General features: G+C 44.8%; 1 protein-coding gene across 3 annotated transcripts in view; it reads right to left on the bottom strand.

Moving 5' to 3' along the window:
- PITPNC1 (phosphatidylinositol transfer protein cytoplasmic 1) overlaps nt 1–25,851 on the bottom strand; it is a 379,107-nt gene that overhangs the window by 98,751 nt on the left and 254,505 nt on the right. For all 3 annotated transcript variants that reach the window (XM_033960571.1, XM_033960570.1, XM_033960569.1), the window contains exons 3-4: nt 19,291–19,379; nt 11,106–11,113 (exon numbers count right to left, since the gene is read on the bottom strand). In XM_033960571.1, the coding sequence (XP_033816462.1) occupies nt 11,106–11,113; nt 19,291–19,379 (97 nt within the window). The remainder of the gene's footprint in view (nt 1–11,105; nt 11,114–19,290; nt 19,380–25,851) is intronic.

Here is a 25,851-nt window from a genome sequence, read left to right as displayed (position 1 = left end):
TAGCCTGTATAGATTCTGGTAGAAGAAATGATACAATGGGTATAAGGATCTGACAGTGAGTGGGAGTTAAGAGTTGAAAGTGGTTTTAAAAAAGTAGCCTTTTAGCTTGAATTTGCATACCGCTAGAGACGGAGCATGACATATTGACTCTGGCAGCCTATTCCAGGCATACAGCGTGGCAAGAAAGAAAGGACGGGGTCTGGAGTTGGCAGTGGATCCAGAGAGATGGTGCTCCTGTGTGATGCCAATCAGAACCAGTCCTCCCTGCTGTAACCTGCAATGGAGAAAAAGCCCTACCGCTGCATTTCCTCCTTGTGAAAAAAGAGGAAATAGATAATATTGATTACTAGTAAGGCATTAGGCTTGGATCAACACTTTTCACATGGACAGGATAACGCTACACGTCACACGAAGCTCAAGCTCTGGCATCAGCAGTGGGGAGAGAAACAGGAGCAAGCAGCTCAGGTGTTGGCAGGCTCACAACTGAATGGTGAATTCATTTTAATAAGCAGGGCTGAGATAAAATAAAGCAGCTCATGGAATCTCCCTGTCTCAGAAAATGGTTCATTAAATGTGCAAATAGACAAAAATGCCAGTACGAGAATCATTTTCTGATTCACCGACAGCTCTGATCATCCTCGTTGCTCATCTGTGAATGTCACATCCAGGAGGACAGCAATATGCTTCTCATTTCTTGAATTATGAATGGCTGTCACTCATCGGCCACGAATAGTGAAATGGAACGTTAACGGATCGAGTCATTCCGCACGAACGAAATCGAACAAGGGTTCGCCGTGGTCTGGAATCGCCGCTTCCAGGTGGCTTCGCGCTTGCGGATGCAGGTAACACGGCAAGGGTGCGTGCAGCTTTCCCTTCTTTGAAGAAACAACTTATTCTCCGCCCAGGGGATCGGGTTCGATAAAGTGCATGCAAAGATGCCAGATTGTCGCAGGAGAGAGAATTCTGCCCTCCCCTCGCAGTCCCATCAATCCGTTAAAAGATTATTAGCACCAAGAAATGCATATCTCCTCCTGGGGTTATTTTGAGCAAGTTGAAAGTGCTTTCATTTTATTTTGAGTACAAATTGCTTGCCGGGACAAACGTGTTTAGCATGCGTTCCACACTAAGAAAGTCATTACATTCCTACTTTAAATCTAAGTGAAGTTGGAGCAGTAAAGCTGAGCCACTGACTGCAAAAGAGTTCTTTATCTTCCTTCCTTTGCTCTGTTACTGGCTGGAGAAGCTGGCTTTCTTGCTCTTGCTGTGGAGATGGTGATGTTCAAGATGCAGGCTTTTTTTTTTTTTTTTTTTGTTCAAAAATTTTTATTGAGTTTAATAGATGAAGTACAATAAATGTTAACGAGGCAAGAAGCATGCATGCCTTACGAATGCAAAGATTCACAAAATATTATCTACATAATGTAATACAGCAGGCAGACCTATGCCTATCTATAAGGAGGAAAGTAGCAGCACGACATGCAGCCAAAAGTACATGTAATATCCAAAAACACAGAGCACAGAGAGACACCGGAGCCATACACCTATAGGAACACTGGGAGTGAGCCATAAAGTAAGAGCTAGCTTGAGATGATGATTAGAGAATGACACGGTGACAAAATTCATCACCGTTCCCGTCCCTGCGGATAACCGCGGGAAACCATCTTCATGTTATTCTTTAAGGAGAGAGGAAAAAATCGGAGTATAATTGGGCACAACCACTGACCCGCAAGCTTTGCTTTGAAGAATGCTGGTGTAGAAGGACCGAGGTTGAAACAGACACTACAGAATGACAGTCTCTGGTATCCAGAGCAGATATTGTGATGTCATAATGCCTCATTCCACCAGTGCCTAAGAGCCAATCACGATCAGTGATGTCACAATGGCTTCATTATCCTTGGCTCACATAAGAATCAAAGTATGAATGGCCACAACCACTGACCCACAAGCTTTGCTTTGAAGAATGCTGGTGTAGAAGGACCGAGGTTGAAATAGACACTAAAAAATGACATGGGATTATTTCCCACGGTTATCCGCGAAGACGGGAACGGTGATGAATTTTGTCACCGTGTCATTCTCTAATGATGATATCCATGTTTCAGCACATGAACTGAATGTCGTCAGCCTGTGTTGCAATAGGAGTTAACCGGACTCCATATTTTAGTGTAGGAACTCATGGCCTTATGTTTTTCTGCAACAACACTTTCATATTTTACTGTAAGGCATAGCGTATTCCACCATGTGTTGTAATTCACCTTAGACATGTCTTTCCAGCAATGTAATATATTTTTAAGGACTAGAAATATCAATATGTTGAGCAGTCGCGCATTGTGATCAGGCAGCGCATGCGGGAGGCCATGATGACCTAGTACAATAATATGCAAACTTAGAGGTTCTGACATGTTTAAGATTTTAGAAATAGTTTCCCATACTTTATTCCAATAACCTACTAAGTGTGCACAATCATAGATCATATGCGTTAAGGTGCCCTCTTGCAAATTACAAGACCAACACATGGGAGAAAGACCGATTGAGATTTTTGCTACCTTAATTGGGGTCCAGTGAGTTCTATGCAACAGAAAGAACATAGATTGAAGAATGCTGGCAGGTCGAGAGGATTTAAACAAAATTTTCCAGACAGCCTGCCAAGTTTCATCCTCTAATACTAATACTAGTCCCAAGTCTCCATGCCATGCATTCATCACCTTTGACAGGCTTTATTTGAAAGTGTTCAATTAGATAATCCACATAAAATATATCTAAGACCTAAACCATCTGCGCAGTCACGACTCAGTATCGTTTTCAGTGTTTAATCCAGGTGTTTTAATATCAGGACTTTTAGGGACCCCTGAGGAAGACAGCATTGTCGAAACACGGACCGTGTTGGGTCCATACTAGAGAATGACACGGTGGCGGTTTACCCGCGGCCACCGCATTTTAGCCGCGGGTCACCCGCCGAAAACGGGGAAGAAAACTAGCAGTCGCTGCGGCGACGGGGACAAGGCCATTCACCGCCCGCGGGGCGGTGAATGGTCTTGTCTCCGCAGTGAGGTATCAAGGATTGCGCGGTCCCCGCAGCCACCGCCCGCCCGCCCGTAGCATTTAGCCAGCTCCCTCCCTCCACCTCACCTTAAATTTCGAGTTTTCCGGCTTCCTTTTTTCCGAGCCGCACGTGTTCAAAAATCCGTGCACGCGCGGCTGCGCGAGTCAATCAATCTTCTCCTCTGACGCAACCGGAAACAGGAAGTTGCAGGAGAGGAGAAGTTTGATTGACTCGCGCAGCCGCGCGTGCACGGATTTTTGAACACGTGCGGCTCGGAAAAAAGGAAGCCGGAAAACTCGAAATTTAAGGTGAGGTGGAGGGAGGGAGCTGGCTAAATGCACGGCTTTTTGAACGCGTGCGGCTAGGGAAAAAGGAAGCCGGCAAACTCGGAACGAATATAAGGTGAGGTGGAGGGAGGGTGGGGGCTGCTGCGGGGACGGTGACGGGGCGGTGAATGGGATGGCAGTGGCGGTGACGGGGCGGTGAAAGGGATGGCAGTGACGGTGACGGGGCGGTGAATGGAATGGCGGTGACGGGGCGGTGCAGAGGATGGTGGGCCGGGGACGGGGCGGTGACGGGGACAGATTTTTTCCCCGTGTCATTCTCTAGTCCATACCTTACAATGGTTTAGGTCCTAGATATATTTTATGTGGATTGCCTAATTGTACATTTTCAAATAAAGCCCTGCATCTTGAACATCACCATCTCCACAGAGATTTTTTGTTTTCGCTGGAATTTGCACTTTCTGTGGGACTTAACGGTCAATCTTTTGTTTGTTTTCTTGCTTTTCCTGCCTCTTCTAGATCTTCAGGGCAATCTTGAACCTTACCGTATTATCTCGTGCAAAATGCGTAGCCGTGTATAATGCGTACTCTGACTTTTAAAAAATAACGTAATACAAAAAAATGTTTACCTATGTATAATGTGCAGGCATAATTGTCGATGTCCCTGTAATGTAAATACGGCACCGCATAAGCTATATATGTGCTGGAGCCATACATTTTCGGAACCAGTGTGGGTACCAAATTGCCAGAACTAATGCCACAAACGGAAGTATAAATGGTCTTTTTTACTTGCTGACATGGTACAATTAGATATGAGTTCTAGACATTATATTCTATACGTATGTATGTAAAAAAATAATTAAAATTTTCGATGTAAACATTTGATTTTAATTCCACATGGCCGTGTTAAAATAAAAGAAGTTAGCAGTAAAAGAGGAAATACAACAACGATTTGCCGGAAGTGGGACCACTGGAGTTGGGAAAAGCTGGACATGCTTTTCTTAGAACATAAGAACATAAGAATTGGCGCTGCTGGGTCAGACCAGTGATCCATCGTGCCCAGCAGTCTGCTCCTTAGATCAAAGACCAGCGCCCTAACTGAGACTAGCCCTACCTGCGTACGTTCCGGATCAGCAGGAACTTGTCTAACTTTGTCTTGAATCCCTGAAGGGTGCTTTTCCCTATAACAGCCTCCGGAAGAGCGTTCCAGCTCTCCACCACTCTCTGGGTGAAGAAGAACTTCCTTACGTTTGTATGGAATCTATCCCCTTTCAAATTTAGAGAGTGCCCTCTCGTTCTCCCTACCTTGGAGAGGGTGAACAACCTGTCCTTATCTACTAAGTCTATTTCCTTCAGTACCTTGAATGTTTCGATCATGTCCCCTCTCAATCTCCTCTGTTCGAGGGAGAAGAGGCCCAGTTTCTCTAATCTTTTGCTGTACGACAGCTCCTCCAATCCCTTAACCATCTTAGTCACTCTTCTCTGGACCTAACTGAGACTAGCCCTACCTGCGTACGTTCCGGTTCAGCAGGAACTTGTCTAACTTTGTCTTGAATCCCTGAAGGGTGCTTTTCCCTATAACAGCCTCCGGAAGAGCGTTCCAGCTCTCCACCACTCTCTGGGTGAAGAAGAACTTCCTTATGTTTGTATGGAATCTATCCCCTTTCAACTTTAGAGAGTGCCCTCTCGTTCTCCCTACCTTGGAGAGGGTGAACAACCTGTCCTTATCTACTAAGTCAATTCCCTTCAGTATTTTGAATGTTTCGATCATGTCCCCTCTCAGTCTCCTCTTTTCAAGGGAGAAGAGGCCCAATTTCTTTAATCTCTCACTGTATGGCAACTCCTCCAGCCCTTTAACCATTTTAATCGCTCTTCTCTGGACCCTTTTGAGTAGTACCGTGCCCTTTTTCAAGTACGGCGACCAGTGCTGGACGCAGTATTCCAGGTGTGGGCGTACCATGGCCCAGTACAGCGGCATGATAACCTTCTCCGATCTGTTCGTAATTCCCTTCTTAATCATTCTAGCATTTTGTTCACCCTTTTTGCCGCCACCGCACATTGCGCGGACAGCTTCATCAACTTGTCGATCAGTACCGCGCTTTGTTATGTTACCACTAAATTTCCCGAAAAGTTTCAAAGTGTTCTATACTAGTATTTATCACAAATTTTTAATTACAATGCAACAGACAGAGCTGATGACGATAATGATGGAGACGATGATGCTGATGCTGATATCAATGACGAGCTGTTTTATGCTGATCACATTGTGACATCAGATAACGATGTAGACATCGATGCACTCTTTCAGTCAGACGATGATGATGTATATACCTAGGTATAATACGCACCCAGAAGTGCGCATTATACATGAGATAATAAGGTATTTCAGTTTTATGGCTAATGGCCAGGATCAAACCATGAATGTTTGCGATTGTAAAATCTGGACACCCTAGACCTGCCCCCAGACCTGCTCATCTCCGCCTCCCCCCCTCCCACTGCCTACTTTGGTTGCACACGTTAGCCGGCTAATGCGTTATAATTATCATGTGCTGACCAGAAGCAAAGGGATTTGAATTCTGGCTTCCCTGCAGCGCAGCCCTCATTTTAACGCCTCCATCCTTTAGTATTGTAACAGTGGGGATTTACCCTCTTATACCATGACAGGAATTTGGCTTTTCTACAGTGTCATTAAAACCCCAAGCTCTCAGGTACTGTAGCACTACACCAAAAAGAGACACAGCTTTCCAAAATAACAGTTTTCAAGTTTTATTATGAATTTGATTAATCGCATATTCAAAATTCTAAGCGATGTACATATCAATAAAATGACAAAATTTTAGGGGGTAACAAAACAAACGAAAAAAACCCAAACTAAACCTTGCAGAACATATTAAAGACTAACCATACAAACATATTTAAAACAAGAGGAAAGAATGAGAAAAGAAATACAAATTGTTGATAGTAGATAAGACAATTATGGGAAAAAAAAACAATAGGAAGGGAGAAAGCAATGTACTACAGGGAAGTTATGGAATGGAATGAGACTCCTAGTCAGGCTTTCTAATTATTAAATGCATCCTTAAAAAGAAAGCTTTTTAATTTGCTCTTAAATTTATCCAAATTGTGTTCTTCCCTTAAATAAATAGGGAGAGAATTCCATGTTTGAGGGGCTGTGACAGAAAAGATGACCTGCCGCCTTGCAGTCTTATATGGTAAGAATTTACAGTGTGCAATTTACATGAATCCAAAAAAAATTAATCTGCAGTATGTCTCTTTTAGCCCATATGGCATTAAAGCACCCATTCCAGTCACGTCCTACTACAGACTCTAGTCACGGACTGGAGCGATTTATAAAGGGAGGTAAAACAAGACACGACCGCACAAAACACACTGTTGAAAAGAAAACCTTTGCGACGTGCGAGTCGATTAATGAATGCGAAAGGAGAAATGACAGTTCTTTGTATACCCTGTCTAGAAGGTGGTCAGCTGGCAAAGCACCTCTGCAAGGGTTGATTTTTCTCTCTGGTCTGAGCTTTCTCCCATTCCCTCGCTGCTGTGCGATGGGCTGCGCTCGCTGCCTGCCGCGCAAACATTGATAAAATGGAGAGGCAGCAGGCCGTATGAATGAGCCCGTGGCCCGAGTTTTATGAATGAAGCAGCTGCTCTGTCAGACCCAAGCAGGAGAGGCAGATGAGCAGAAAAGGGTTTCCACATCCCAGGAGTGAATTTTCATCGGTAGTTGGTTAAAAACACAACACAAGGCGGATAATCACGATTCACGGAGTACAGAAAATGGTCCTGCTGGATCCACTGCCATTTGAGCAAACACACGCTGTAGAGGGAGACATGCTGGACTGGGATTTCGGCCCCCTTCATCACTGGGCATCCTGAGCCATGGCTCACTTGGTCCTGGCCCTGATGCAAACCATCTAACAAATTAACGTAGGCGATGAAAGCAGATAAATACTGAAACAGCCTATTCAGTTTTCTCAGCATGATTTTTAAGGTTGTAGTTGTCCCACCTTCCTTACGACTTCCTAAAAGCACAATACAACCATTCAGTTGTTGTTGTGGACTATATTTGAAGCAGTTGAGGGGGCGACTGCTCCCGGCACCATCTCCATGGGGGGCACTGACACCTCTTCTCCTCACCACCCCCACACACCTCTTAAAATGCTCTCCATCACAAGCAGCATCTTCCACTTGCTGCTCACGCCAGCCTTGGCTCCCTTCTGATGTCACTTCCTGGTTGTGGGACCAGGATGTGATGTCAACAGGGAAGATGGTGCCGGGGGCAGTCCGCCCCCCCTAACTGCTTCAAATATAGTCCACAACAACAGCTGAATAGTTGATGCTGCTTGTGATGCTTAGCAGGTGGAAAATGCTGCTTGCGCTGGTGAATATTTTGAGAGGTACACGGGGGGGGGGGGCAGGAGGGAAGATGCTCAAGTGATGGAGAAGAGTAGGGGGAGGGGGTGGCACAAGGTGCGGTGCTGCTGCTGGGCGCCACTGCTCCGGATGCCAACCTCCTTTGCTATGCCACTGAGTTGAAGGCCTCTTGGAACCGGTCCTACCCTTCCAACGTTGTGCTTCATCATTCCAGATACCACACGAAATACCTTCCCAATGCAACAAAGCACAATCACACCTTTTGCTACATCAGTGTCTCTCAAACTTTTTTTTTAAGCTCTGGCACGCTAAACAGAGCAAATGGTTTTCACGACACATTATAACTGAAATAATAAAATTGCAAAGCCAAAAATAAAATAAAATTTGAGTTATTTTATTGAAAAGTTCTTTAAAATATATTTGGGTAATTGGGAAACTAAAGTAGATAGAATAGAATTGCTAATCAATGCGATGGACGTGCTTGTTTTTTTTAGAGTGCAAATTAACTCAGAATGTGGCTCGATAGTCAACAAGCAAACACACATTTCATCATCCACCGGCATTCTCTTTTTTTCATTTTTTATTTCTGTAAGAGTTGAAAATTCAAGTTCGCAAAGATAAGAAGATCCAGCCTTGATTGCTTTGTTGCTCAAGTTAGGATAACTACTGCATAAAAAAATAAAATTAAAATTACTTGCCGTTAGTTTTCATGTCAAAGAATGATTCTTGTCTGAGCGGTTGTATCCTTAAGCACACAGATGCTCATAACATTGACAGACTCTTGCGTACGGGATGTACATGTCATCTAGTCTAGTGTATACTTATGAAGGGAATTTTTTTTAAATAAAGTAAAATTCTGGAACCTCTCGGGGCACACCCGGAATCTCTTTGGGGCACACCACTGGGCCTTGGCACGCACAGTTTGAGAGACACTGGTCTACATGAAAATCAACTGTATCAACAGCCCAATATCTCTCTTACGTTGAATGTATTACTCTACAACTCTGTACTTCCTGTAACTACCTCAGTGTACCTTTACTTGAGCTGTAATTCCGGTGTCAGGTCAAAAGCGCGCCGGGACAAAGGCGCGCCCAGACAATTGAGCGCAGCGCGGAGGTGCGTGCCGCTCTAAATTACTGTTTTTAGGGCTCCGACGGGGGTGTATGGGGGGGAACCCCCCCCACTTTACTTAATAGAGATCGCGCCGCGTTGTGGGGGCGTTTTGGGGGTTGTAATCCCCCACATTTTACTGAAAACTTCACTTTTTCCCTGTTTTTAGGGAAAAAGTTAAGTTTACAGTAAAATGTGGAGGGTTACAGCCCCCCAAACCCCCCCCATAACGCCGGCGCGATGTCTATTAAGTAAAGTGGGGGGGTTCCCCCCACGCCCCCCCGTCGGAGCCCTAAAAACAGTAATTTAGAGCGGCGCGCGCCTCCGCGCTGCGCTCAATTGTCCGGGCGTGCCTTTGTCTTTCGCGCCATTGTCTATGAACCGTAATTCCTCAACATAGTCATGTGATCATTATGTCATTGTATTCTAAAACAGGATAATTATTACAAATGATGTCACTTAGGGTATAAATCTGTTTGCCTTGTTTTCTCTCTTTGAAGAGCACTGAAATTCTGAGGGCCTGCTCTTCCCAGGCTAAGGGAGCTTTGTCAATAAACCATTTGTTTTTACATGGCTTTTCCTCGTCTGTTATTTGAATTCACAGAACGGAGTCTCTAGCCCAATGATGTGGGAAAGAGAATCCATTCTGGCAATTCTTTTGGCCTCGATGTTCGAGTCTCCAGCCTACTTGAATAATAATGTGAAGATCTTAACTTGTAAAAATCGCCTTTAACCTAGTTAAGCATAGAGCGATCCAGAAACTGAAGATTAGATTAGATTAGATTCCTTTGCAAAGTTATGATCGCCATTATGTAACCAGTTATATCATCCAGTATAGCTTTGGTATTCACTCACAGTACTTGGGACTGTCAACAGGTCAGGTTGTCAGGATTTCCTTACTGAATATGTAAATTTATCATTTGCATATTTATTAGGGATCTCCTAAAAACCCAGAGATGCTAAGTTATCCAGTTCTAAACTGCAGATTTATGGCCAGTCTTGATTTTAGACTGGGATTTGCAGTGCTTGCTTAATTGGAGTTAGTGCTGAAAGTCCCATCAGGCACCATAATGGGGTGGTAAGAAATCCAGGAGTGTCCCAAAATCTCCAGCCTGGAACTGGGCAATGTACTGGTGGCAGCCCTCAAAGACCAGGAGTGAAGACCACGGAGCATGGCAGTTCTTAAATAGAAAATGGAAACTTGTAACATGCGTTCTGGCAGGTGGTGTTAAAACCAAAGAAACGGCCGTACCATCTTATTTTTCATTGCACACATGAAGCCTGTATCCCCATCCTGATCTTAATTTACTCCCCCTTTACAAAACCATAGCGCAGTTTTCAGCAACGACAGGTCCGACGCTCATAGGAATTCTATGAGCGTTGGAGTTGTTACCGCTAAAAACCACATTACCATTTTTTAAAAGGGGGGGGGGGGGTAGTTAGCAACCAGATTTTAAAAATTCCACTCCACGCACAATAAGCAATTTCTGAATTTCCCTGATGTGTTATCACCTTTAGACATGTCCAAAAACTTGAGATCAGTAGTACTTTTTGACCTGATAATTTCTTCATGAATCTCTTAGACTTCCATTTGCATCAGAACTACCCTCTCTGTTGCAATGATATCATGTACTTTAATTCTGATTTAACCACAGTATTTAAAATAACTTTCCCTAGACCAGTCATTACAGTGGTAGTCTGGTGGAAGCCACTGATAGTGAGTCCCTCTGAACCTGATGTATATAATACCCTTAATTCCAACCACTAGGTGTCATCATTGAGCAAAAGGAAGATTTCCTTTTTCTCCAGGGACCACTTGTGGCTTCTCAGCCGTGCAAGACTTGTTGAACACCAAAATGTGGTTCTATCATGGGCCAAAAAGACAAGAAACCAGGGATGGGAGGGAAATTGGGGGAGAGAGAATGCTGGGGGCAAGGGATGAGGGGAAGACGGATGTGGTTTACATAAGTGACTTGATTTATGATATGGTTTCAGTTCTTAAATATTGGGGGGGGGGGGGGGAATGTCAAATGGCACTGCTGTTTGGCAAGGCTGCCAGTCCTTGCTTGAGGGGGTCTATGGAATCTGCTTCTTCAGTATCCCCAGCCCTGGGAAACAGAGGCTGAACCTGGTAATCTTATCCAGGCTTTCCAGAGTGCTCGGAATTTTCATTGAGCCACTAGGGCCAACCCAGGTCTTTGACATTTGAAATGAAACCTACGGCAAACTGTACCTCAACATTATTTTGGGATGTAACATAAAATATTTAGAAAAACACTTACCGTGTACTCTGGTCGCAGTTTTGATTACGAGACGATAAGAGTAAAAAAAAGCAAGGAGAAAAAAAAAGAAATATGAGAATGTGTCGTACACACATGTTTGCATATAATTACATTACATTACATTACATTAATGACTTCTATTCCGCCTGTACCTTGCAGTTCTAAGCGGATTACATCAAAAAGATAACTGGACGTTTCCAGGAAGAGGAATACAATTAAAGGCGTTAGATCTAAATCACATTTTGAGGGGAGGATACTAAGAGGGGGGGAGAGGGGGGGAAAGAGAGGGGGTTAGGAAATTAGGATGAATTTCTTGAATAGTATGGTTTTGATTTCTTTTCGAAAAGCTTTGAGGTCAGTTGGAGCTGTCAGTAGGTTGGTGATGGAGGGGGTCCAATAATTCTTTGGGTCGATATTCAAAGTAATTTAGCTGTCCAGAAACTCCTCCTGGCCAGTTAAATCATCTGTTGAGGGCTAACCACTAATTTTCAGTAGCACCTAACCATTCGAATTATGCATTTGTTATACGGACTTCAAAAACACGATCGTTTATGGAGGGGTGCTGAAAAGTGCTCAGCCCGACCAACTTCCTAAATTCTGAGCGCTATTTTGCCACTGGAGCTGGAAAGAGCGTTCTCTTATTTTGTTAAGTGCCAATTTGCAGAAACGGAAGTCCATGTTTTGACTTTGTTTCAGATCATTGATTGAACTATAGCCACGTCATTCTCGTCTTGGCTGGGCTGAGAACTTTTCAGCACCCCCCTCGTAACTCCCTACTATAGGAAGTTAAAATGGATGACTGCCGAGCAGTGGCGTACCTAGGGGGGGGCGGGCCGCCCCGGGTACCAGCCCTAAGGGGGTGTTCCCGGCCTTGCCGTTCAGTCCCCCGCCACCCCCGAAGGACCGCTCGCCCCCCTGGCCTCCCCGCACCACCTATGAACAGCCGCAGCAGGATCGCAAAGTCAGCGTCAGCATCCCTGCGCTGCTTCCTACGACGCGATCCCGCCCCTCCTCTGACGTCAGAGGAGGGGCGGGACCGTGGCGCAGGAAGCAGCAGGGATCGCTGACGCTGACTTCGCGATCCTGCTGCGGCTGTTCATAGGTGGTGCGGGGAGGCCAGGGGGGCGAGCGGTCCTTCGGGGGTGGCGGGGGACTGAACGGCAAGGCCGGGAACACCCCCTTAGGGCTGGTACCCGACGCTGACTTCGCGATCCTGCTGCGGCTGTTCATAGGTGGTGCGGGGAGGCCAGGGGGGCGAGCGGTCCTTCGGGGTGGGTCGGGGCATCAGGCCTTCAGGGTGGGGCGGGCGGGCAGGCAAGCAGGCTTTCAAGGGGGAGGGGGTGACAGGCAGGCAGGCAGGCCTTCAAGGGGGGACAGGCCTTCGGGGGGGGGGGGTGCAGACATTCAAGGGGTGCAGGCCTTCAAGGGGGGCAGGCAGGCCTTCAGGGGGGTGCAGACCTTCGGGGGGGGGGTGTAGGCCTTTGGGGGGGTGCAGACCTTCAAGGGGGGAAAGGCAGGCAGGCCTTCAAGGGGGGGACAGGCCTACAAGGGGGGGGACAGGCCTACAAGGGGGGGGACAGGCCTACAAGGGGGGGGACAGGCCTTCAAGGGGGGGTGCAGGCCTTCAAGGGGGGTGCAGGCCTTCAAGGGGGAGACAGGCCTTCAAGGGGGGGAAAGGCAGGCAGGCAGGCCTTAAAGGGGGGACAGGCCTACAAGGGGGTGGGACAGGCCTTCAAGGGGGGGACAGGCCTTCGGGGGGGTGCAGACCTTCAAGGGAGTGCAGGCCTTCGGGGGGGGGGTGCAGTCCTTCAGGGGTGGGGTTTAGGCCTTCAGAGGGGGACAGACCTTCGGGTGGGAGGTAAAGTCCTTCGGGGGGTGCAGGTCTTCAGGGATGGGGTGTAGCCCTTCGGAGGGGGGACAGACCTTCGGGGGAGGGGGGTCCTGGTGTAAAAGTACACAGAGGGAGAGAGGGAAGGGGGGGTTCAAAGATACATGCATATGCCAGACTTTGGGGGTTAGAAATAATGGGTCTAAAAACAGAGGAGTGGGAGAGAGATGGTGCATAATGGGATTTAGGGAGGGAAGGAACAGAAAGGGAGAGAACTTGGAAACAGGGGATGGTGTGGAGGGGGGATAGAGATACTGGATAGGAGGATAGTTGGGAACAGAAAGGGAGAGATGGTGGATCCTGGGGTGGTGGGGAGTTGAGAAAAGGTGAATCTGTGGATGGAGACAAAAAAAAGGAAAGATGCCAGATCTCCGGGAGAGGGAAGGGAAACGGAAGGGGAGAACAGAGATGGCAGACGGATGGTTAGCACGGAGAAAGGAGACCCTGGCAAGCAAGACAACAAGAGCCTGGGACCAACAAGATTTGAATATTGATCAGAGAACAAAAGGTAGAAAAAATAATTTTATTTTCTGTTTTGTGATTACAATATGTTAGATTTGAAAAGTGTACATGAGACAGCTTGAAATGGGAACTTTTCTATTTTTGTGAATGGCAAGGCTGAGTTCAGTTAAAATATATGCTTTATAAGAAAATATAATAATGTGTTTTATAAAGTTTATAAGCATTGCTGGCATACTCGGTGAGGTGTTCCTAGTGTTGGTGGTGGTGGTAGCATGTCAGTGTGTTGAGAGGAAGAGGTAGTCTGGGAAATTCTGCTGAGCAAACTCTGGGCCCATTTCCACCCCCAGTTAGTCCACTCCACTCAACTGGTTCACACACTGAGTGGGTCTTTGGGTGTTATTTCTGGGTAGTTGTTTTAGAATCTCTTCCAGTGGTTTGTCAGTATCTCCTTCTGGTCCAAGGAAGGAAACTTTGTCAACCTTAGCATTGACCTTCAGAATATGTTTGTAACAGCGCTGCTTGTGTGGCATTAGGCTATGTAGTGATCGAAAGAAAAAAACAGACCTTTGCACATTTTTGCACTATATGGTGGGTGTATGAGGAGATTCATTTCCTGCACAGTTAAGTCCATGTGAAGTTACCTTGTGCTGTATTTGACATCTAGCAAGGTCTCTGTTTGGAAGGAAAGATCTAAGCTTAAAAATGAAGTGGCCAGAAGTTATGTTAAAAGTAGATAGCGTAGCTGGTTTTAAGAAAGGTTTGGACAAATTCCTGGAGGAAAAGTCCATTGTCTGTTATTAAGACATGGGGGAAGCGTCTGCTTGCCCTGGATTGGTGCACTCAGCAGCAACAAATACTAGTTTTGGCTGGCTTTTTCCCCGCATTTCTCCTCTCTTCCCCACGATTTAATATCCAGTTCAGGCAGTAAGTAAATGCATCGGCAGGGGGGGTCTGGTAAGTCTTGGGGGCTGGGGATGGAAGGTGAGAATCAGTTCTGTAGGCTATCAGAAATTTGCTTAATTATCTACTCACACAGAAAAGCAGTAAAGTCAATAGGTTCTCTGAGTGGGAACAACCTGTTTGATCTTGCACTCTTGTGATTGACCAATTGTTTATCACTGTTTAATTTATCACATTGATTAATTTGAGCACACCTGAGGTGTCCTATGATGGTGTGCACTGCAGGCAGAGGAGCCTTATTGTGTAAAGCACTGGAGAATTCTCTCCTCTCGCTTACCTCTCACGCTGAGGACACCCTGCTTCAGTATAATCATTTATATGATTTATCTTATAAACATTATTACGTGGTCTTTTCCTCAAGTGCTGAGACATCAGGTTGTTCCCACTTGGAGAACCTATTGACTTTTACTGCTTTTCTGTGTGGCTTTAACATTTTTGCTATTCAGTATACCTAAACTATTATTCAGTAGAAAAAATATGGTTTGTTCAATCAATTTATTGTTATACTTTGTTTAAACTTAAAAAGCGGTGTCATTAACAGTGAATCTAATCGAAAAATCGATTCAACAGGGTGAATCGAATCGAATGAAATATTTTTCTCTGAATCGGGCAGCACTATTGGCTACCATGAGAATGGGCTACTGGGCATGATGGACCATTGGTGTGACCCAGTTAGGCTATTCTTATGTTATGTTCTCATCTGTAGGGGCCTTTGTTTTCACTTCTTATTTTAATGTATTTTTTTCCTGGGAACTTATCAGTGTTTTTTTTATAATGGGAACAAAAATGGAAGAGAATTAATGTGTGTGGAATGGGGGGGTAACTAATTTCTTCAGCTAAATAATTCAATCCACTTCAAACAGACATAGGAGAACTCACACACCATTCACACACCCTCCAACCAAAAACGTCAAAAGAAAAAAACTGTTCGACAACCTCCTAGCCAATCGAGCTGCAACACTTGACCCCCAACTCTACAACCTATTGACCTCGACCACAAACTACAAAACCTTAAAAAAAGAAATAAAAACCCTTCTATTAAAAAAACACATAAAACCAAACTAACATAATCAGAACTGTCCCAAGCATCACCTGCAACTACTCCATATGTACTTCTGATGTCATGACAATTCAGACATAATTTATGTTATGTTATGTTTGGAATAATGGTTACATAAATGAGGTTCAATAAAAGAAAATTTTCTGTGGGAGCATTTGTTGGAACTTCTGTTATCCTGATTTCTTCTATCTGTGGGCTTTCTTTAGCTAACCTACTTATCTGGGGCTTTCCACTTCTGCAGCTGCCCTTTTCACGGTCCACTTTGCGCTTGCACTCTCTGGGGAGGGGGGGTTGGGTCTGGGCTTGGTGGGGTAGGTGTGTCTGGTAGTTTTGTCTGGGTGGTGGCTGGGTGTTTCTTGGGTGCTTGTTGTGCGGATTGGTGTGTCTGGTGAGCGGTCTGGGTGTTGTTGCTTGTGGGGGTTTTTTTCATTATAAAATATGGCTGAGGGTCTAGTCCGGCTTATTATTCTTGTGGGTTCTGGGGTGGGATTTGTTTGCTTGCCCCAAGTTTTGGCCTTTTGTTGTGTATTGCTATGCCTCTCATTGGCAATTTTCTCTTGGGAGAGGCTTGTTCATGCTTGTTGTTGCTGTTACTCTCATTCTGTGTTCTTTTTGATAATGTATAAGTTTCTGTACAGACCATGGTTGCTTGTCTGGACCTTTTGCCATTCTCAATAAAAATACTTTGGAAAAAAAAAAAAAAAAAAAAAGAAAATTTTCACTGCCTGTTTCTATTCTGACCATTTATTCCATTTCATGGTTATTGCAAAAAAAAAAAAAAAAAAAAAATTTTACATGAGGGGGGGGGGGGGGGTGTCAAAAAATGATGGGCCCCGGGTGCCACATACCCTAGGTACGCCACTGCTGCCGAGAATGGGATTCAATGAAAATTGTTGATGAAGATATATAAATCTTCGCACCAGCACTCTTGTAAATACTTGCATGATCTCTTACAGTGGTATGTTTTACGAAGATCTCTTCAATCTGAAACTTCATGTCAATTGAAGTTCGTAGGGTTACCATATTTTGAGAGGTAAAATCCCAGATACATGGCCACCGACTGAATATTGGGTCTCATATTTTTATATAACTAGTGGCTATATGTAGTGCTACATAGGGTGACAAGCTCTGACTCTCTTCCAAAGTCCCAGCCATCAAAGAGGTTCCTAACATAGTAGATGACGGCAGATAAAGACCCAAATGGTCCATCCAGTCTGCCCAACCTGATTCAATTTTAAATTTTTTTTAATATTTTTTTTCTTCTTAGCTATTTCTGGGCAAGAATCCAAAGCTCTGCCCGGTACTGTGCTTGGGTTCCAACTGCCGAAATCTCCGTCAAAACCTACTCCAGCCCATCTACACCCTCCCAGCCACTGAAGCCCTCTCCAGCCCATCCTCCCCCAAACGGCCATATACAGCCACAGACTGTGCAAGTCTGCCCAGTAACTGGCCTTAGTTCAATATTTACTATTATTTTCTGATTCTAGATCCTTTGTGTTCATCTCACGCTTCTTTGAACTCCGTCACTGTTTTCCTCTCCACCACCTCTCTCAGGAGCGCATTCCAGGAATCCACCACCCTCTCTGTAAAGTAGAATTTCCTAACATTGCTCTTGAATCTACCTCAAATTATGTCCTCTGGTTTTACCATTTTCCTTTCTCTGGAAAAGATTTTGTTCTACGTTAATACCCTTCAAGTATTTGAACGTCTGAATCATATCCCCCCCTGTCCCTCCTTTCTTCTAGGGCAGGGGTAGGGAACTCCGGTCCTCAAGAGCTGTATTCCAGTCGGGTTTTCAGGATTTCCCCAAAGAATATGCATGAGATCTATTTTCATGCACTGCTTTCAATGTGTATTCATTGGGGAAATCCTGAAAACCCGCCTGGAATACGGCTCTCGAGGACCGGAGTTCCCTACCCCTGCTCTAGGGTATACATATTCAGGGCTTCCAGTCTCTCCTCATATATCTTCTGGCGTAAGCTTCCTATCGTTTACGTCGCCTTCCTCTGGACCGCCTCAAGTTCCTGAAGCAATAGATTAAAGTGATCGGGGATTTGAACCCCGTCTTCTTTGGGTTCTCAGTCCCTTGTTGAAGTCACTGGGCTCTACCTATAGCATGGCAACTAGGGTTATCCTATGGCTCCAGAAACAGGAAGACGGATTGAGACATCCGGGTTTTACTTCTACTGAAAGCAGTGGAAGGAAGGAGGACAGACAGAGACGTTTGGGCTTTACTTCTATTGAAAACAATGGAAGTAAAACCCGGATGTCTCAATCTGTCCTCCTTTTTCTTGAGCCATATGGTAACCCTAATGGCAACCATCCACCCTTTTAAATGGACCATTGTTTTAATCATGTTTCCGTCAACGAAGGCAGTGAAGCCGCCAACACAGGTGGCAGCTCCATGGGCACCTTTACCAGTGAGGTCTGCACCACTAATTAAAGCAAAAGGATTATCACCCCTGGAAAAATCCATTGCAGAAATTGTACCTGGATTTTTCTGCATGTAATTTTTCCACTGGAAAATATATGCGTAGCTTTCCTGATGCAAAAATATGCATGCGCTTCCAACCTCTACACCCGGTTTGCCCTGGCATTGCTTCTTCCCTCAGTGGGTGAAAGACGAGCGTCCTTGAACACAGCAAACACTTTTGCCCACTGACAGCAAAGATCTGACATCCCCAGGTAAAATACTTTCCACTCACAGAAAGGCCTGTGTTTGCTTTTTCTGTTATTAAGATGTGTAATGAGCACAGCTAGTCCGAAGAGTGCTCTCATGTGAAATGACCTAGCAAAAAATGAAAATCCCTGCCCACGTTTTGTCCACAAACTCAGACGAAGCAGATACTACAAAGTGAGCTTCTTTTTTTTTTATATATATATTTTTATTTATCAATGCTAGAACTCTCGGACAGAGAGACCGCATTGCTTCTCACTGTGGCTCTTGCACCAGATAAAAACTGGTTGCTTAGACTTTTCTTTAAAAATAAAATGAAAGAATTTCTTGGATATAAAATTTTAATGTTTCCAGATTTGGCACGGGATACTCAAAGAAGAAGGCGAGAATTTCTTATGATGAAGCCAGGGGTTATATCCCTTGGAGGGACTTTTTTTCTACGGCACCCTTGTAAATGTGTATCGTATGAAAAAATAGGTTTTCTTTGAGCCCTTCCAGTTGACAGCCTTTCTGGCAGGAACTCGACTGGATGAAGGGAAATAAAAGTGATGTGCAAATTGAATTTAATGGTATCCTCTCTCAGCTAAAGGGATCTTGTTTTCTTATATATTTGATTCAAATATTTTGTTAATATTTGTTAATATGTTCGCCTACTTTTTCTTGGATCTAAATGGAGGACTTGAGCTGAATTTAAGCTAAATATTTATGTTATTTGATTATTATGTATTTTAATTCTTGAGTATTATTTGCTTGCTTTTCTTCAACTTTCTGTACAAGTGGATACTTGATTTGTAAAATATAAAATTTGATAAATAAAAATATATTTAAAAAAAAGAGCTTCTTTTTTAATTAATTAATTTATTTATTTATAATTTTAATAGTTACAATATCAAACGATACCAAACCAAAGAAAAAAGGTGTTTCCACAAGTTCACAATAATCATACTTTCATACATATTCCTTTCAAAGCCCACAAGAAAAGGGAGACATGATACCATTTCAAATACACACATTTATAGGAAAGAACTAAAGAAATGATTAACGACTCACGATTTATCCTCGCGAGTCCTGAGCCATTTCCTACTCTATCTTGGATCTTAATCTTAAAAGTGAGCTTCTAAGCAGGTTGGCTGTTTACCTGTAATTGTGTATGGATAATAGTTCCAGGCCTTCTCCGTCACATAAAAAATTTTAGGGACAACAGCTCTAGCCCAGCTCGGTAACTTGCTGCAAAGAAAATAATACGGAAAAAGACAGCTGAGGATACATAATATACAACCGGTACCACAAACATGGTTAAAGCAAATATGTGACTGTCTCTGGGGAAAAAAAGTGACTAATTAGGGGAAGCACTACACTTACCGAGCGTCGAACGATCGTCGCTAAACCGGTGTTGCGATCGATCGGATTATCCGACCCGACACACAAAACTCCGAGCGATCGCTCATTCTCCGATCCAGCATCCCATGCAAACTAGCCCATCGATCAATGCCCTAAAATCCCACACAAAATCGTGATCGTTCCTATCGACCCAAAATAGCTGACTGGTGCAGACCTGTCAGTAGACAAGTCTGCCTGGGTTTATGGTGGCGGGTTTTATTCATTTTGTTTTTAATGGCAACCCATTCACAACATCTGTGCCATTAAAAAAAACAGAAGCCCTAATATCAGTGACAGGAGGCTGCTTCCCCTGTCACTGATGCTAGGGCTATCCATCGGGTGCGCATGCAAATGATTTGCACCTCCATGTAAATCATTTGCATGTAATCTTAGTAGCACATCGATCGCTTGTCCAAAATCGGTCAGAGAATTGGCCAACAGTGATCCAGTCGGTATTACCGATTATCTTTAGTGCATTCAGGCCTAAATTCTCAGATCCAAAATGTTGAGAATGGCTGATTTTTCATTTCTTGGGTTCATAAGCAGCCTGACAAAGTTACATATTTGAAGTTCTGTAATTTTTTTTTCACATAAAAGGATGGGATATGAACTGTTGTATTACAAATTGTTTGTAGAACCCTTAGTCACCTTCCCAAGAGATAGTCAAGTATTTACATACATAGCAGTGGCATATCTTAATATATTTTTCCTTTTTCCTTCATTTTTAAATGAGTCAGCTTATGCTGTGTCTGTTTTACTTTATTGGACAATACCACATTTAACATTTAAAGTGTTTATTTCAGTACATATTGAGTTTTCATAATATCTGGGTCTCTATCGGATAATATATTTGACACCCAGGGCTGATCATTTTGTAATACCCCCTCTATAAAAAAATATTTTTATTAATTATCCACGAGTCACACAGCAAAGGTGTACCTAGGAAAAGGCAGCATATTAAACACTGCGGTAAGCAGTAGAACATTAATACACCATGGTTAAACTAAACAAGCCAGATTAATACGGATTGATCCTGCACAGTCAGTACTGACAGAAAACCATGCCCTTTTCATGCCCAGTATGGAACAAGTAATCACAAACTAAAAATAGAAATATGTAGACAAAAGTTAAATTGAACCTCCAAGAAGCCAGACTCTGCATACAATGCAACACCACAGAAACAGAAACACAGTGACACAATATAAAGATAGCAGAGGTAAATTTGAGAAAATTAACAAATAATAATCATCACTTTACAAATTAACAAACAGAAATAAAACAATAAATGGGAAATAAGAAAATACTATTTTATTGGAATAATACATTTTTCAATTAGCTTTCAGAGGCCAAAACCTCCTTCCTTAAGTTAGTACAGTATTCTGCTGTTATGGCATCCTGTTCTGACCCGAGGAAAGGGGTTTTGGTCTCCGAAAGTTAGCAAAAAATGTATTAAAATTAGTCCAATGAAAAGATTACCTTATTTCCCTTTTCTATTTATAAATGTTTATCAATACAGCTACAATACTACTTTATTCTAAAGCATCCAGTGTCTGTCCTCTCTCTCCCTTCTATGCGGCATCTGCTGTCTCCCTCTCTGCCTCTTCCATCCAATTCCACTCTCTCTCTTCCATCCACTGCCATCCACTGTCCACCCTCTGCCTTCTCCCCCTCCACATAGCATCTTCCCTCTTTCTATGCTCCTTCCCATAAACTGTCTATCCTGTGCCCCTTCTCTCCTTTATGCATGATTCATTTCAGCTTCACCCCTTCTCCATTTATTCTCTTTGTCTCCACCCTCCCCCATGCTCTGGTATCGCTCTCTTCTCCTTTCCTCCCTTCCTTCCCATCCCACCTCATGGTCTAGCATCTCTGTCTCCTTCCCTTATTTCCCCCCATGTCCTGGTTTCTCCCTCCTCTCTTTCCTTTCCATTTCTCCATCCCCTTATGACAACTTCTGTCCTTCCTTTCCATCCCTTCCTCCATCTCTTGGTCAGCCATATCTGTCTCCTTCTCTTCCCTACCCCCATGCCCTGGCATCTCTCCCTCCCCCTCCAAGGTCTGGCATCTCCTTTCCTTCCTTCCTTTCCCACCCTCCCTCCCTTCCCCATGGTCTGGCATATTTTTCTTCTCTCCCCTCCCTTCCCTGGTCTTCCTTCTCCCTCCCTTCTCTCTCTCCCCAGTTGGGTGTAACATTTCTCTCTTCCCCCAATGGGTACCACCCTCCCTCTCTCTTTCTTTATCACCCCCTCCCTGTCATCAGCACAGCCTTTATAACTCACAGCTCTTGCCGGCATTGGGCCTTCCTCTCTGTCAGTTCTGCCTACTTTCTGCTTCTGCAAAGGCAGCAGAGAGGAAGACCCAGCACTGATAGAGCAGCTATTTGTGAAAGCTGCTGCTGCCTCTGCTGGAAGGGGAAGAAGCTCCTGACCATTAGTTAAGCTCGAGACAATTTGGGCATACAGCATTATAGAAAGGTATAAATCCAAAATAGTGCCAATAATTAGTTGTTAGTACCCAACTAACTAATTAGTATACATATGCATCTGGGATCGATGTCCACATTTGGGCAACTTATATAGAATCCAGTGTAGAATAAGGACGAATATTCATTAATAGACGAGGAGGGTGGAGACTGTGCGATACACAGACAGTATGGTCACTTTCTTTTTCAAATTACTAGCCAGAACAATCTAAAGCAATCGGTTTATTAAATATATTTAACTCAGAATAAAACCCAGAATCAGCTCCAGAAGAGAGAATGAGAGAGAATAAAAGTACTATAGTCCAGGTTTGGTAGGGTGGTTCATAGACAATTGCGCGCAAGACAATGCATTCACGTGACTTATATTGAAAACGCAAATAGTAACAAAAATGCATTCACATGACTTATATTGAAAACGCAAAGAGTCAAGGGAACCATACTGACAACGTGGTGACGTGATCACGTGTTAACGTGCTGAACATGCGCATGGCCTTCGTTCGCCAGGCGCCATCTAGAGGTGCGCTGAATTGTCATTGCGCTGAGTTATCGTTGCGCTCAATTGTCTCGCGCTCAGTTATCGTTGCGCTCAATTGTCTTGTGCTGAGTTATCGTTGCGCTCAACTGTCTTGCGTGCTATTGTCTTTACACGCTATTGTCTTTGCGCTGAATTGTCTTCGCGTTTTTGTCCGCGCACTATTGTCTTGCGCGCATTTGACCTGTCACCGGGCAAGTCACTTAGTCCCACATTCTGTAACCGGCACCTAATGTTAGGCTCCTATTTTGGAGGCGCCCAACTAGATAGGCGCCTACCAAAATTGATTAACCAGCTCAATTAAGCTTTTCAATCAGCAATAATTGAAGCCAAGGCGCCTATCAAGAAACGAGCAATTCTGCAATAAGGCGCCTCTAAAAATGTAGGCGGCCTTAAAAAAAAAAATGGCCGTTATGTATGTTAGGCGTGGGCGTGGCTAAGTGTTAGGCGCCTTGTTGCAGAATTTCTGCTCTTGAGCGTGCTTAAGCGCTCGCATGGCCGCCTAACTTTTAGTTGTGCCTAGAGCTGGCCTATTTATTGGGCGCTTCCATTAAGGCGCCGCTCAGCGTGATTCATTAAACAGCACCCAATTTTACTTGAATCGCGCTGAACGGTTCCTATTTTGTCGCCTAACTTATGGGTGCTTCTTATAGAATTTGCCCTTTAATCCCCCTCATTGCCCCAGGTACATTAGATAGAGTGTGAGCCCACTAGGACAGAGAGAGAAAAATGCTTGAGTACCTGAATAAATTCATGTGAACTGTTCTGAGCTCCCCTGAGGGTATAAATAAATAGTGTGAAAAGATACAGCCTCTGATAACCAGAGCAGGTATTGTGATGTCATAATGCCTCATTCCACCAATAAGAGCCAACCTCATCAGTGATGTCACAATGGCTGGATTGTCCTACACTTGGATCACTTTTGCTACATTCTGATTTCTAGAGTGGTGCAGTGGTTAAAGCTACAGCCTCAGCACCCTGAGGTTGTGGGTTCAAACCCACACTGCTCCTTGTGACCCTGGGCAAGTCACTTAACCACCCCATTGCTCCAAGTACATTAGATAGATTGTGAGCCCACCAGGACAGAGAGGGAAAAATGCTGGAGAACCTGAATAAATTCATGTAAACTGTTCTGGGCTTCCCTGGGAGAACAGTACAGAAAACCGAATAAATAATTGACAACTACACCTTGAATTATAAAAGCTTCAGTATAAAGCCATCCGTACTTGTAAATAAATTGGTTCTGGTCACCTCATGCTGGACAGCATGTTAAGGTGTTCAGAGCTTCAGAATTGATTTCGTTTCAGCTTCTACTAGAGTTGACTGCTGTTCTTTAAGAGAAAGAAGCCTTCAGTTCCAGTGGAGCAGAGAAACCTTTTAGGCCAAGGTGCTCAGAAATTTGCATGTCCTAAGAAGTAGCTGGACCTTGTCCAGGTTTCACTTCATTGCATTTAGAAAGCGAGTTTAGAAAGCCATCGATGTAATGAGGTGAAACTAGGACTCAGCTATCCAGTCCCATCTCAGACCAGGCTTTCTGGTCGATGAACCTTGAGATGGAGATTACCAGGACCTTTCTTGGTTTTGGGGGTGGGGTGGGGTGGGGGGAGGTTGTCTCTCTCCAAAACCATCACCACAGTGTCTTGCACAACCACCGCAGGCCCTGGAGTAGAGGTCTGCATGGGAACGGGGATCGTGGGGATCCCGCGGGTTCCCCCCTGGCCCATGGGACTCCCACGGGGACACCCCCTCGCCCACGGGACTCCCACGGGGATGCCCCCCTGACCCATGGGACTCCCACGGGGACGCCCCCTGGCCCACGGGACTCCCACGGGGATGAAAACAGCCTACCTAAATTCTGGTGATGCAGGCGTGCAGCTTACAAGTCCGGCGACGCGGCGGGAAATAGCCATGCTGAGCAGTGAGCTCAGCACGTACACAGATGAAAGCCTTGCTTGCTGATTGGTCCGGCGGCCCCGCCCCGTCGTGCCGCAGGACTAATCAGCAAGCAAGGCTTTCATCTGTGTACGTGCTGAGCTCACTGCTCAGCATGGCTATTTCCCGCCGCGACGCCGGACTTGTAAGCTGCATGCCTGAAAAAGAAATCATCCTGGCCCGGGTCGGTGTCATACTCCGGAACTTCTATCTCTTCCAGCAGCCCTCTCCCTTCTACCTGCTTCCGGCCACACCCTCTGCTCCGCGGCTCTCTTCGGCAACTCAGCAGCAGCGATCGACACAAACTTCTGATGTCGGGGCCTACCCTTTGCGAGTCCCGCTTGTTTCAACTTCCTTTTTCCACAAAGGCGGGACTCGTAGAGGGAAGGCCTCGATGTCGGCAGCTTGTCTTGATCACCGCTGCTGACGAGTTGCTGAAGAGAGCCGCGGAGCAGGGGGTTGTTGCCAGGTGCAGGTAGAAGGGAGAGGGCCAGATGCAGGACTCGTGGGTGAGGGAGGAGAAGAGAGAGAGAAAGAGAGAGGGGAGGGAAACAAAAGGAAATATTTCATACTGGGCTGGGCCGGAGTGGAGGGAGGGTGGAAAGATTCTGGCTACCGGGTGCAGTAACAAAGGAAAAGGGGGGAAAGCTGAAAATGGAGATAGTGACACAAAGAAGAGAAAGAGTAAGCAGGACCTACTGAATAAGGATAGAGATACAGAGGGGACATGAAGAGGAGGTGAAATAGAGACATAGAAGTAATGCTGAAAAAGTGTGGGGGGGGGAGATAAAGACATTGAAAGGGCAAATGGTGAACATGGGGTAAAGACAAGGACAGAGACAAATGAAGATTCTGAAAAAGTGGTGAGATAGGGATATAGATGAGATGGACACAAAGAAGGGTGATGCTGGAAAATAGGTGGAATGGTAATTCTGACAGACACAGAAGGGAAATGCTAGATCAAGGAGAGATGGGGCTCAGGCTGAATGGAATGAGGAAAAATGCCTTGTTGGCCCGGAACTTCCTCTCCTACGTCAGAATTGACATCAGGGAGCGGAATGCTGGTCAGCACGACGCTTCTGCAGGGAAAGCTTGAGACGGCGGTGGCTTGGGGGCTGTTCCCCGATGGCGGTGGTAGCAAACCGAGTGGCTTGGGGGAGGGCACGGAGAAAGAAAGAAAGGGGGCAGACAGGGAGACAGAAAGAAGGGGGATCAGGGAGACAGAAAGAAAAAGTTGGGGGAGAGAATGAGGTCTGGAGGAGAGGAAACATACAGGAGGCTGAAAGAAAGGAAGAAAGATTGGATGCACAGTCAGAAGAAGAAAGTGCAACCAGAGACTCATGAAATCACCAAACAGCAAAGGTAGGAAAAAT

The sequence above is a fragment of the Geotrypetes seraphini genome, chromosome 10 (assembly GCF_902459505.1).
Source record: "Geotrypetes seraphini chromosome 10, aGeoSer1.1, whole genome shotgun sequence".
In the NCBI taxonomy this organism is placed as follows: Eukaryota; Metazoa; Chordata; class Amphibia; order Gymnophiona; family Dermophiidae; genus Geotrypetes; species Geotrypetes seraphini.
The sequence above is the reverse complement of the archived record's forward strand: the minus strand, read 5'-3'. Positions and strand labels throughout refer to the sequence as shown.